At 41.1% G+C, this 12,364-nt stretch overlaps 1 protein-coding gene across 20 annotated transcripts in view; it reads right to left on the bottom strand.

Moving 5' to 3' along the window:
* Positions 1–12,364, bottom strand: part of ARHGAP10 (Rho GTPase activating protein 10) — a 329,300-nt gene that overhangs the window by 205,753 nt on the left and 111,183 nt on the right. For all 20 annotated transcript variants that reach the window (XR_010840991.1, XR_010840990.1, XR_010840993.1 and 17 more), the window contains 2 exons: positions 6,536–6,646; positions 4,588–4,692 (listed from right to left, as the gene is read on the bottom strand). Coding sequence is in view for 16 of the 20 variants with exons in the window: in XM_067035620.1 (XP_066891721.1) it covers positions 4,588–4,692; positions 6,536–6,646 (216 nt within the window). In the remaining 4 variants the exon portion in view is untranslated. The remainder of the gene's footprint in view (positions 1–4,587; positions 4,693–6,535; positions 6,647–12,364) is intronic.

Raw genomic sequence — 12,364 nt, 5'->3', positions numbered from 1 at the left:
TGCAATCCTCAAACATCTCCTCAAGTGCCCTATGAATGGGGAGGTGACAGAGTAAGGAATGGAGTGCAGTGGAGGCCAGGTCAACAGGTGATCAAGTCTAAATACCTGAAGGACACCTTCCATGAGAGTGAGGGGAACGCGGGTTAGAACTGTTGAGAGGTAGACGCGACCTGAGGTTTAACATCAGTACCTAAATCTGAGATCTTACCATTAAAGGGACTCCCATGTTATCCAGAAATTAAGGTCCAGGGAAGCCAAATGGCCATGTCAGGATGTTCCCCAGCTCCTATATTTACTGACCCCAGATACACCACGAGTGAACCCATTTCTACACCAATGCTAAATCTGAAACCAACTGCCTTGGGCCCTGGAATGAGCCTGCCCAAGTTCCAATGCCGCCCTGGCCTTAAAGCAGTATGACTTCAGCAAGTTCTTTTTCCTCATGGTCCTCATCTGTGAAGTAGGAATAAAAAAAAAACCTACATCATAGGACACCTTTGAAGACTAAATGTGTACAATCCAAAGAAAAGCACATAGGTAACACCTCGCCCATGGTAACAAAATAAATGTAAGTGGCATTATTATTATTATTTTAATTGCAATTAAGTCACTGAAAAGTGACAATTATTCCCTAACAAAGGAAAAAAGAGAACCTTCAATATCAAACTAAAATTTTATTATTTTATATCTGAGTGAAAAAGAAAGTACATTTTTAATTTTTTTGGGAGGGATTATAAAAGCTAATTCACAACATTATAAAACAGAGAGAGGGGACTGCACAAACAGCCCTGCCTGGAGGCAAAAAGAGGAGGTATAAACAAGATTAAAAAGTGACCAGAGGGCTTCCCTGGTGGCGCAGTGGTTGGGAGTCCGCCTGCCGGTGCAGGGGATGCGGGTTCGTGCCCTGGTCCGGGAAGATCCCACGTGCCGCAGAGCGGCTGGGCCCGTGAGCCATGGCCGCTGGGCCTGCGCGTCCGGAGCCTGTGCTCCGCAACGGGAAACTCATCACTCAGAAATAATCACGTTCATATTTTTACACAGTCACTTCCAATCTTTTTTTTTTTTTTTTTGGTAACATAGTTTATCACTTTAGTGTTCTACTTTGCTCACAAAACTGTAACAAAAATATCTGTGCATATCCTTAAATTATTCTTAACCATTCTTAGTATCTTCTAGGGACTCCTTTGGAATCCCTAAAATTTCTTAGGATTCTACTTCTTCCTGGGAAGAATTCTATTCTAGTCTCCTTTGGGGATAGAGATCACAAAAATTTTTAATTAGTTTCTTTTAATATCCTTTAACTTTGATGTAATTTACATTCTTCTGGAAAGTCTATTTTTTAAAAACCATCTTGCTCTTTTTTGCTGTCCATTAATTACTCTAGATTATGGAAAATGGAAAAAGATTGAATCTCTCTCAAAAAAAGGTCTAACCATTTTTACAAGAGAAAAGGTGATACCAATTGGGGGGAAATAGGTTATTTTCACTTTTAAATAACTTTTACCTTTTTTTCTGATTATAAAATGGTCTTTGTCATTTTTTACTATAGTAAAATACCTAAAAGTTGACCAAAATTATCTCTACCATTATAGTGCACAGATAGTTAACTCTAAGATTTGGTTTCAACATTTCAGTATATCTCTTTCAATACATAAATACGCATAGCATAAAAAGTAACACACGAAGTCAGACAGAGAAAGACGAACATCATATGATATTGCTTATACATGGAATCTAAAAAAATAATACAAATGAACTTATTTACAAAGTAGAAATAGACTCACAGATGTAGAAGATGGACTTATGGTTACCAAAGGGGAGGGGGCGGGGAGGAATAAATTAGGAGTTGGGGATTAACATATACACACTGCTATATATAAAATAGATAAACTACAAGGACCTACTGTGTAGCACAGGGAACTCTACTCAAAATCTTATAATAACCTATAATGGAAAAGAATCTGAAAAAGAATAGATATATACATATGTACGTATAACTGAATCACTTTGCTGTACACTTGAAACTAACATTGTCAATCAACTATACTTCAATTTAAAAAAAAGTAACACACAGCTGGGATTTTTGTAATATGCAGTTTTAATACAGCCAACACTTTCCCTTCGATATGCTAAAAGCTGACATCATCAGGGAATGAGAGAAATGGCCAACAAAGTAGTAAATCACAGCAATACTGAGATACAGCAAGTGAGGTAGAATGAGTGGCATGTGTTTCAAAGGTGCTGGTATTTCTGAAGGGCAAGGAATGAGCTAGAAGCAAAAGTAAAGAGCACAGGCGACTTCCGGATCAGGTGTCCTCAACACTGAAGGTGAGGCGGAAGGCAGAGCCTCTACCTGCAGAGCTGCAGGAGCAGCCTCAGAAAGAGCCAGAACAAAAGGCAGAGAGGTGGAGGACCCCAGGCAACTTCCTGATGACAATCCTGAAGTTCCATAGGACACAGGAAAAGATTTTTTCCAGTAGCTTGTTCTTTGCCCAGTTCTTTATAGGAAATGAAAGTTACCAAGTATGTGTGTTAGGTTCTTAATAGACTAAGTTAGATATTAACCAGCTGACCCATTTCAAATGATAGGCTGTCTTCAAGCGTTGCTTACAACAGTTCATGCCTGAGCATTGTTCATTCCCATTGAAATCTTGAATCTCGCTGAGATTATTTTGGTGTATTTAAGGTAACTATAGGCCCCTGACCCCAGGATGGGTGTGATAAATGAAATTCCACATAAGCAAGCTGTGCATGGACAGTTTCTCTGGAGCCCCCAGGAGACGCTGATGTGCCCCATATCTCACCCCAGACCCTGAGGCCAGGCTGGCTTCACGGGCAGGTATCCCGTGCCGTCACCCACAGCCCTGCACTCAGAAGGTCGCACACTTGATCTAATGCTCTGACATCGCTGCCTTGAAATTCTTCATTTTTGAATAAGGGACCTGCCTCCTCTTTTACACAAATTATAGATCAATTATGCCTGAAGATTCTCATCCAGGCCAGCCCTGCCCTTGACAGATGAGGTACAGACACAAGTTATACAGTTAGTGGAGGGGGGAAAAAAAAATCAGGATTATAACCTAATCTTCTAAACTAGCTATGTAATGTTCATTTTACAAATGCTGTATTCTGCTGCCTACAGAAGTATTCTGAGACATCACAGCATCATTAGACTAAATCTTCTACTACCTACAGAGACACTTTTGAAGTTAGGACTAATCTACACATATACACTTTGACTTATTTTTAAATTATGTTACCTTATATATCACTGATCTTGGAGGGTGTAGAGAGGAATCTACTCTTTTAGTTATTTAACCAAACAGAATGTAGAATCTTCAAATACAAATTGACGCATAAATTACAAAACACAAGAGATTTCATTACCTACATTCCCAAATGTAGGGAACTATACCAAAATAACTTAGAAACAAAATCTACACAAAAACCATTAGTCCTCAATTTCTAAGTTTATAAGAAGTTGAAGATCAGGTAGCAAACAGCACAGAGAGCCCCATCCTTCTCCTTGTATGTCTTTCAGGATGAGTTGAGAGTCTGTCCCAAAACTCACTCACTGTGTTTTTAACAAGGTTTGAAATTACACTAAACATAACTTGAATAGCTTTTCAATGATGACACTTCCAAAATCAATAAAAGCGTTGAAAGGAAAAACATCTACCACCTTCTGATCAAAATCACATACATTATACTGTTTAATAGTTCTCAAAAAAGCTCTTTATCCAAGACCTACCAGAAACCATACATTTTCCAGGAAAACAATAAAGAGCCAACAGCAACTGTGAACACCAATACGATAGTGAATAAGCAGGCACAAAACACAGGAAAGAAATTCCACTGGAACTGTTAGCCTATCTGGGAATAAATATCAAATAAGACATACAAGTAACAGAAGATATTTAAATTAGAATTGAAATGCCTTAAATTTAAAGCGGAGGACTGTTTTTGTCTGTTTCATACAGATCTGACTTAGACTTACACAACAGAGGTTATCCTTAGAACTGCCTCACAAGGTGCAGAATAACTATGTCACACTGCCACAGGACGTGTTTCAAAGTTGCTAAGAGAGTAGATACTCAAAGTTATCATAACAAGGAAAAAAAATTTTAACCACACGAAGTGATAGATGTTAACTAAACTTATGCGGAGATCATCTTGCAATATAATAAGTGAAGTCATTAAGCTGTAACCCTTAAACTTACACAGTGTTGTGTGTCGATTATATCTCAATAAAACTGGAAAAATAAAGCAAGTTGTGTGAAATTCTGATCGTAAAAACATACTTCATGACTTTTCTGAAAATAAGGGAATAAAAATAAATTATAGGAAATGAATTCTTTAAAGAAAATAAAAATAAAAAAATAACAGAGCCGCCTGCAGAATTCAGAGCCTCCCTTAGCTGAAGAACAGTTTGTTACACCAAGAACTGACCAGAAGGTGGCAGCGTAGCCCCAGTTTCTCGGTACCAACAGCTCAGCCTGGTCTTAGTTTAAGGATTTTCATACACCAAAGAAACCAAAACTACACCTCTCAAACATCTTTTTTAGGAGAAAGCTTTCGGTTTCTTACATTCTGAATGTTGATCTGTAGTTCCATTTTGTAGTGATTGAAGTCTTTGGCAAGTTCATGGCCTTGATGATAGAAAGTAAACATTCCCTGAAAAAAGGACAGCATCTAAAAACAAAGGAGAAAAGGCGACATTAGCACCCAAAAAATCTCAGTGAAAGAAATAAATTAAAAAGCCATGCATTTGGCCTCATCTCATTATGATTCTATCGAAGTACAATAATTAAAAGGAAGTCACTAGAATTCAACTAAATCTAACTGTATTATTCATTAATTGGTCCCTATAAAAAAATAAAAGGATTTGTGATTTTTTTCCTTAAATATCAGAGCCATTAGACAGCTTTTACGGTGTGCTGTAGAGGAGAAATGGAATTCTACATCACCCATTTGTCCTTTTTAGTCAAGAGAATCCCTATCTATTCATTTATAATTGAAACTTTATCACTACAGGTCGATAGAACCTATAAGCAAAGTGAAACAGAGCAAAGAGCTAAAAGCTCTTTCCAAGGGCATCCAGCGCAGAGCGACCTCTCTGTTTTGTTGACAAGGATGTTCAGTGACGGGAGCAGAGAGGAGCAGAGGCAGGGCAGCGACTCAGCCCTGAGTTTCCTACGAACTCTCCACCTGCCCCTCTTGATCAGAGGGCACTGCTTCTCCCCCACATGTGAGAAAATCTAGAGTAAGAGTGATTTGAGGTGAGGGCTAAGGAAATCCTCAGATTCACTGTCTTCAGAATGTCACACAGCGTAGTGGGAAGGAATCTGGGACTCTGCCGTCAAGTGGCCAGCAAGGGTCAATTCCCAACCGGAGCAAATTACTGAAGTTTCTCTACTTCAATTTCTACATTGGCTAAGTGGGATAATTAAAATAGCTCCTCAGCAGGGTACCGTGTGGAAAACATGCATGATCACAGGAAAGTACTTAGAACAACACCTGAACAATGATCACTGTAAATGCTCAGTCAATAAAATGTAGGCCATTATTATGATTTCACATAAAAAGAAAGCTTTAAGGAGGTTTTCTCTAATTGTTTAATTCAGGATAATTCAGTTACTCCACTGGACCATAGCTTCCACGAATGCTGATTTTTAATGAATCATTACTTGTTTTTTGTTGGTTTGTTGCTCAACATCATACACACAGTGGATAAATTGTATGGCATGGGAATTATATCTCAATAAATCTGTTTTTTAAAATCACATGCAATATAGTCTATGTTAAAATTAAAGTGAATCTTGACAATCATGAATCTCAGTGTACCTCTGGGTTTTTTTGCTAAAACCCACAGTACAAAATACCCTTTATATTTTGATTCGGAAGATACATATATTCGTAGATATGTTAACATATAAGTAACTGAAGCTCTCAGAGTGCATCTATATAAGCACACAAAAAAATCATGTGTTTCTAAAATAAGTATAAAGAAATGTCAGAGTAACTCACAAAATAGTTTCAAATGTTCCACACACTGGTTCTTAACTTAGGTTGCAGAAGCATTGTATTGGAAATAGGTGGTTACCAATAATTGCTGAAAGTACCAAGGTTTGGATGGATGTACTTGCTTTAGAACAAACCTGAATAAAGATTATCCCATAAATATCCCACGCTCACTCACATTCCAGTATAATTTCTTTCATGGGGACTTTTTTTTTTTTAAGGGTGGAGTTACAGCTAGGATGGCAGAAACTGTACCTGATTGCAGAGTCCTTGAGACCATATAGCAAAAGGAATAATACCCATTACACAATGCAGTGCAAATAAGGCCGAGAACCACTATTTAGGAGTGATTCTTTGACTTCATGGCTCTGGGTGCGTTGTGTACACTTTACGACGTCTTGCTTCGTGTTTATGCACCACAGCCTCTAGCAACCATAAATTAGATCTTCAAAGAAACACATTCCTATTATATCACGAAATTCGACTAGCAGAGCAACTTGCTATTTATACTTACGGGTTCCACAAACTCAAACTTCTTCCTTTCTTGGATTTCCTGAAGCTTACACACATATTCAAGAGACAGTTCGTAAAAGTGTTGCCGGTTCTGTTCCACTTGGATATCTGCCTATGTTAAAATAATGGAGGCCAGTCACATTAGAGATGGTTCAGAGTGAAACTCTTTGCCCGAGGTCTGCAAAACTACAGTCCATGGGCCAAATATAGCCTGCTGCCTGTTATTCTAAAGGAAGCTGTACTGGACCAGTGCCAGGACTACTCCTTTATGCATCTTCTGTGTAGACTTCCTGCTACAACAGCCGACTTGAGTAGTTGCAACAGGGACCTCGTGATCTTCAAAAGTCTAAAATATTTACTAACTGACTCTCTGCAGAAATAGTTTTCAAACTGCTGCTCTCTGTGATGAGACTGACCCCGAAGGACTGAAGATCAAACAGGAAAAGGCACTTCATGAAAAACCTACCCAACCACAACGGACACCCAAGGTGGAACCACACATGCAGAACCCAAACTACATAAACATTATTTCCATTAACAAATCGCCTAAGAATGAAGTGGCCTGGGAAGGAGGGCTGAGCAAATTCCAGTCGCCACAGCTCTCAGGAGTGAAGGCAGCAGGTGAGGAAGTGGCGGCAACATCTCAAGAACTTGGCTCTTGCAGAGCGGCCTGGGCTGGAAGCCCATCTGCAGGCAGTCACGCTCCTAAGTCCTCACCATGTCCTTTCCCCTGGGAGGGAACAGGCACCAGATGGTCAAGAGACTATTCCAAAGCAAGGCTCCAGCTTCTCTTGTCTAACTAGAAGGGAACTGAGAGAGGGGATGGCTCCACAGAGGAACAGTAGAGAAACCTCTGGTCCTTAGAACCGTTCTTACAAGGCATCTTGTATTTCCTAACTCGGCTAATTTTATACCCAGAAGTATTTATCAGGACATTTCTCCAAAGAGGCCATATCTAAGCACAGAGAAAGATGCTCAACATCACTTGTCATTAGGGAAATAGAAATCAAAACCACAAGGTACCACCTCCCACTTATCAAAAACAAAAAACAAACAAAAAAAATCAGAAAATAATCCAAAAAACCCTATCTCCCCCCGCCAATTTTTTTTTTTTAAAAACCCAGAAAAATAACAAGCATTGGTAAAGATGTGGAGAAACTGGAACTTTGTGCACTGCTGGTGGGAATATAAAATGATGCAGCTGCTATGGAAAACAGTATGGCAGTTCTCTTAAAAAAAAAAATTAAAAATAGAATGACCATGTGATGCTGCAACTCCATTTCTGGGTGTATACTAACAAGAACTGCAAGCAGGGACTCAAAGGGATTCTTGCGCACACACATTCACAGCAGCATTATTCACAACAGCTAAAGGGTAGAAGCAACCAAAGTGTCCACCGACAGATGAAGGCATAAACAAAATGTGGTCTACAAAGATAAGGGAATATTATTCAGCCACAGAATGCAAGGAAATTCTGGCACCTGCTACAACATGGATGACCCCTGAGGACATTATGCTAAGTGAAATGAGCCAGTCACAAAAGAACAGATGCTGTATGATTTATCTTATATAAGGAACCCAGAACAGCGAAATTCATAGACAGGAAGTAGGATAGGATGGTCGTCGGGGGCTGGGAACACACACAAGGGGGCTGGGGAGTTAGTGTTTAATGGGCACAGAGTTTCAGTATCTCGAGTTGAAAGGGCTCTGGAGCTGGAATGTGCTGGTTATTGACAACAGGGTGACTGTATTTAACGACACTGAATGAACTGCATGCCTGAGCTTGATTAAAATCATGCTTTGTTGTGTATATTTTACCACCACAAAAAGTTTTTAATTGGGGGGGGAAAGTATTTATCTAACAGGTAATAATTTTTTTGGCATATCCTTTTTAAATTAATGTTTAACTATAATAAGAGTGTTTGTTACTAAGCCAAAATGAGAATTTCTACCTAACACTCATAAAAATCATGATTTTTTTTTTTATGCCTCTAATATCCAGAGATGGAGAGTTCAGCCACTAGCAGTTAACAGACACAACTCTCAGTAAAAACAATCTGAGTGTGTTGAGTATTGAGTAAAATGGAGATAGGGGAGGTTAAGGGTGGATTTTTCATGTTATTGTTACTGGGAAACGTCCTTCAAGAAAATGACACCAGGGTCAGATTTACCAACGTGGTTTTCTGTTTTGGGGTTGTTTTTTTTTGCGTTATGCAGGCCTCTCACTGCTGTGGCCTCTCCCTTTGCGGAGCACAGGCTCCAGACACCCAGGCTCAGCGGCCATGGCTCACGGGCCCAGCCGCTCCACGGCATGTGGGTTCTTCCCGGACCGGGGCACGAACCCGTGTCCCCTGCATCGGCAGGCGGACTCTCCACCACTGCGCCACCAGGGAAGCCCCCAACATGGTTTTTTAATTTAATTTCAGTGGATTCTCTCGCCTGCTTGTGCTACCACAATTACCCCCGGCATGGCAGGTCAGCTTCTATCCACAGCTTCCTAACGTTCTGGGTGTTCAGATCCACTGTGCCAGGTGCAGCGTGATCCATCACAAGAATCCCTGGGACTGCCGTTAACCCATAATTTACAACAATGCCACAGGCATCCAAATTATACCTAGCAGCACCGTCCTTTAGCCTGACTCAGTCTAAAAGGCAATCGCTATACATGTGATGTAAGAAAAAGTGTATGTGGTCTTTGTCGCAGGTTCCTGGCACAAATCTCCTAAAACCCTTGGAACTTCCTGAGCGAGAGAAATGTCTCTAGTCATTTGTAAGGAGCCCCTTTTGAGAATACTTGAGTTTATGCTCACAAGGTGACTTAGGGTAGGGCCCCAAGAGAGCACTCATTAGAGGGTTGGAACTTTCGGCTCTATCCACCCATTTCCGGGAAGAGGGGAGCGCTACAAAGGAAGCTCTGTAACAACTCTTGAACAAGAGTTCATGAGCTTCCAGGTTGGTAAGGTAAAAAAATTAATAAACGGAAGACTCACCAGGAGGGGGAGCTCACATGGCTTCAGACCATCGCAGAGCCCAACAAGAAGAAAGACCACTCTTCTTTCCTGGCTAGGACGCAGCCCAAGAAAAGCTAGGGACTCTTTTCTACAGCCCTCTCAACTCTCTTCCCCTCTCAACGAAAAGTGTTCTCCTTCCCTTGCCGTGCAGAAACTTGCCCTTGGTTCCCCACGGTTGCAGACCCTAAACTGCAATTCTCTGCTGATCCCGAATAAACCCATCTTGGCTGGAGAAATACCCAGCAGACTATGTATTTCAGGTTAACAGGAAACACATCCACTTGCCTAGAGAGGGACGTACCCCAGTTCCATGGGGACAGAAGTTTCTGCACTTGGGACCCCTTCCAGACCCCGCCCCGTGCACCTCTTCATCTGGCTGTTCATCCGTATCCTCTATATTATCTGTTATAATAAACTGCTAAACTTAACTAAATGTTTCTGAGTTCTGTGAGCTACTCTGGCAAGAAAGGGGTCATGGGAACCTCTTACTTGTAGCCAGTCAGAAGCACAGGTAACAACCAGGACTTGGGACTGATGTCGGCAGTGGGGTAGCCTTTCTTTTTTTTTAACTGAATTACAGTTGATTTACAAGGCGTTAGTTTCTGGTGTACAGCAATGTGATTCAGTTATACATACATACACATTCTTTTTCATATTCTTTTCCATTATGGTTTATTACAGGATATTGAATAGAATTCCTTGTGCTATGCAGTAGGACCTTGTTGTTTATCCATTCTATAGATGACAGTTTGCATCTGCTAGTCAGAAGTGGGGCAATCTTGTCCAACTGAGCCCTTAACCTGTTGGATCTGATGCTGTCTCCAGGTAGTGTCAGAGTGGAGTCAGTTGCTTGGTGGTGTTGGAAAACACACATTTGGACTATGCTTTTTACTACACCAAGCAAAAGTCACTTTTTTTCAACAAACATACAATTTCAATTTCATTATCATCTCATTTCTGACCATTCCTGCTGTTAATATGCATAAAGGAAGTAGATCACACTCACACAAAGATATTCAAAGGATCTGTTTCTCTGGTCATATTTACTGAAACATAATTATTTGACGACTCAGTGTCGACTTAAAGAAACTGTACAACGTGCGAGCTGTGAGTTCAGTTTGATTTGGGGCCAAACGAGGACTATAGCCCTGGAGCAGTTAGTTCCTCAGAGCTAGGCTAGTGACTTAATCCTTGTAGAGACAGGTGGCAAGTGCCAATTTTTAATTGGCATCAGGAGACAAAAATATACTTCAAAAATCAGCAGTCACGGAAGGTTCTCGAATATCCAATTCTTGTTCTAGTACAAATATTAATTAGAATTTCGGGCTGTGATGGAGGCAGAAGCCACTGTGCCCAATAAACAGAGCTACAGGTAAAGGTATTAACAGAATTACTAAAATTGCCAGCCTGGTGTCCGCCGTAATTTCCTCCTGTTATTTTCACTGGAAACAAGAGGAAAGAACAGATAACAAGTTTCTGTGCCTTTGTTCAGCACCAGTCTCAGCAACCTGTATTAATCTCTTGAGTACCTCAACTTACTGAAGATTAGCAATGCATTAGCCACTGCCAGAAGTAACCAAAATCCAAATCTAACCTTTTTTTCCCATTAAAGAGCATCCCCCTTACGGCCTTCACGCTTGCAATGGAAAGCCAGGTCAAGTGGGAGTCTGTATGTTTGTAAAGAGCAAACAGAGCAAGACAGCCAAGAATATGGAATTTAAGTGAAACTAAAATGATTCTCCTTGAGGGTCTCTTCCAATTTCCCATCTGGAGTTTAATTATCTTTGGGAATGAGGAAGCTGTCGAAGCCCTAGCTCACAATCTTCACACTTGTTCATTGGGTAAATATTTATTAAGTGCCTATTCCCTGACAAGTCTTATTCTAGGCATTGAGGACAGAGTGCTGAATGGAACACAGCTGTTGCCTGCAAGGAGCTTACGTCCGATGGGAAGAAGCCATGTAACAACGGAATACATAGTGAGTCAAATGGCTGTCAGAGTATGAAAAAAAAATAAAGGAGAGTAAGGGGGACACTCTAAAGAAGATGGCTGGAAAACTTCTCTAGTAAGGAGAAGTCTGAGTGGAGAGTATTGGGAAAACCATGTGAAAGAGGGAGGCATGAAGATCTGGGAGAGGCCTGAACAAAGCCCAGGCCCTCAGCATGGAACCAAGCCCGAGCAAGGCAGCCATGCGGGTGTGAGGGCAGGCGGGGCGGGCCCAGGGCCTCTAAGGGGAGCTGTTAGGAGTATTTAGAGAAGAGCAACATGAAGGCTCACTCCGCTGCTGTAAAGAAAACAAACTGTAGGGACACCCTGGTGAAAGCAGGGTGGCCTTTGCAGTAATCTGTGCGAGAGATGCCTGGGTGACGGGGGGCGGGGAGTCAGGAGAACTGGCCATATTCCGAGAGTATTCTGAAGCTAAAGAAGATATAGGCTGATGGTCTAGATGTGGGGTGAGAGCGAAAGGGCCACGACTGACTTTACAGACTTTGCCTAAACGACAGGTAGAATGATACCTCATTAGATAGTGAAGTGGAGAAGGAAACTGACCCAGCGCATGAAAAACCCTTCAGGATACCTGAAAACAGAGATAAGGGGAGAAGAGAGGTAGAACACAGCTAGCGTAAAGAGAGCCTCGAAGAGCAACAGCTGTCACTTCAAAAATGACAGAGGGTAGAAGATGAGGGAGCACACGTAAAAAGTGCATGGTTTCCTACATAATACGGAGGAGGAGAGAACGGAGCCCTACCCACAGTATTGGAGTAAGGATCAAATGGTACAAAAGGGCCGCTCTCTTTCACAGGACGTCAAATGCCATC

Source organism: Kogia breviceps, chromosome 6 (genome assembly GCF_026419965.1).
Source record: "Kogia breviceps isolate mKogBre1 chromosome 6, mKogBre1 haplotype 1, whole genome shotgun sequence".
Classification (NCBI taxonomy): Eukaryota; Metazoa; Chordata; class Mammalia; order Artiodactyla; family Physeteridae; genus Kogia; species Kogia breviceps.
This window is presented reverse-complemented; position numbering and strand designations above follow the sequence as displayed.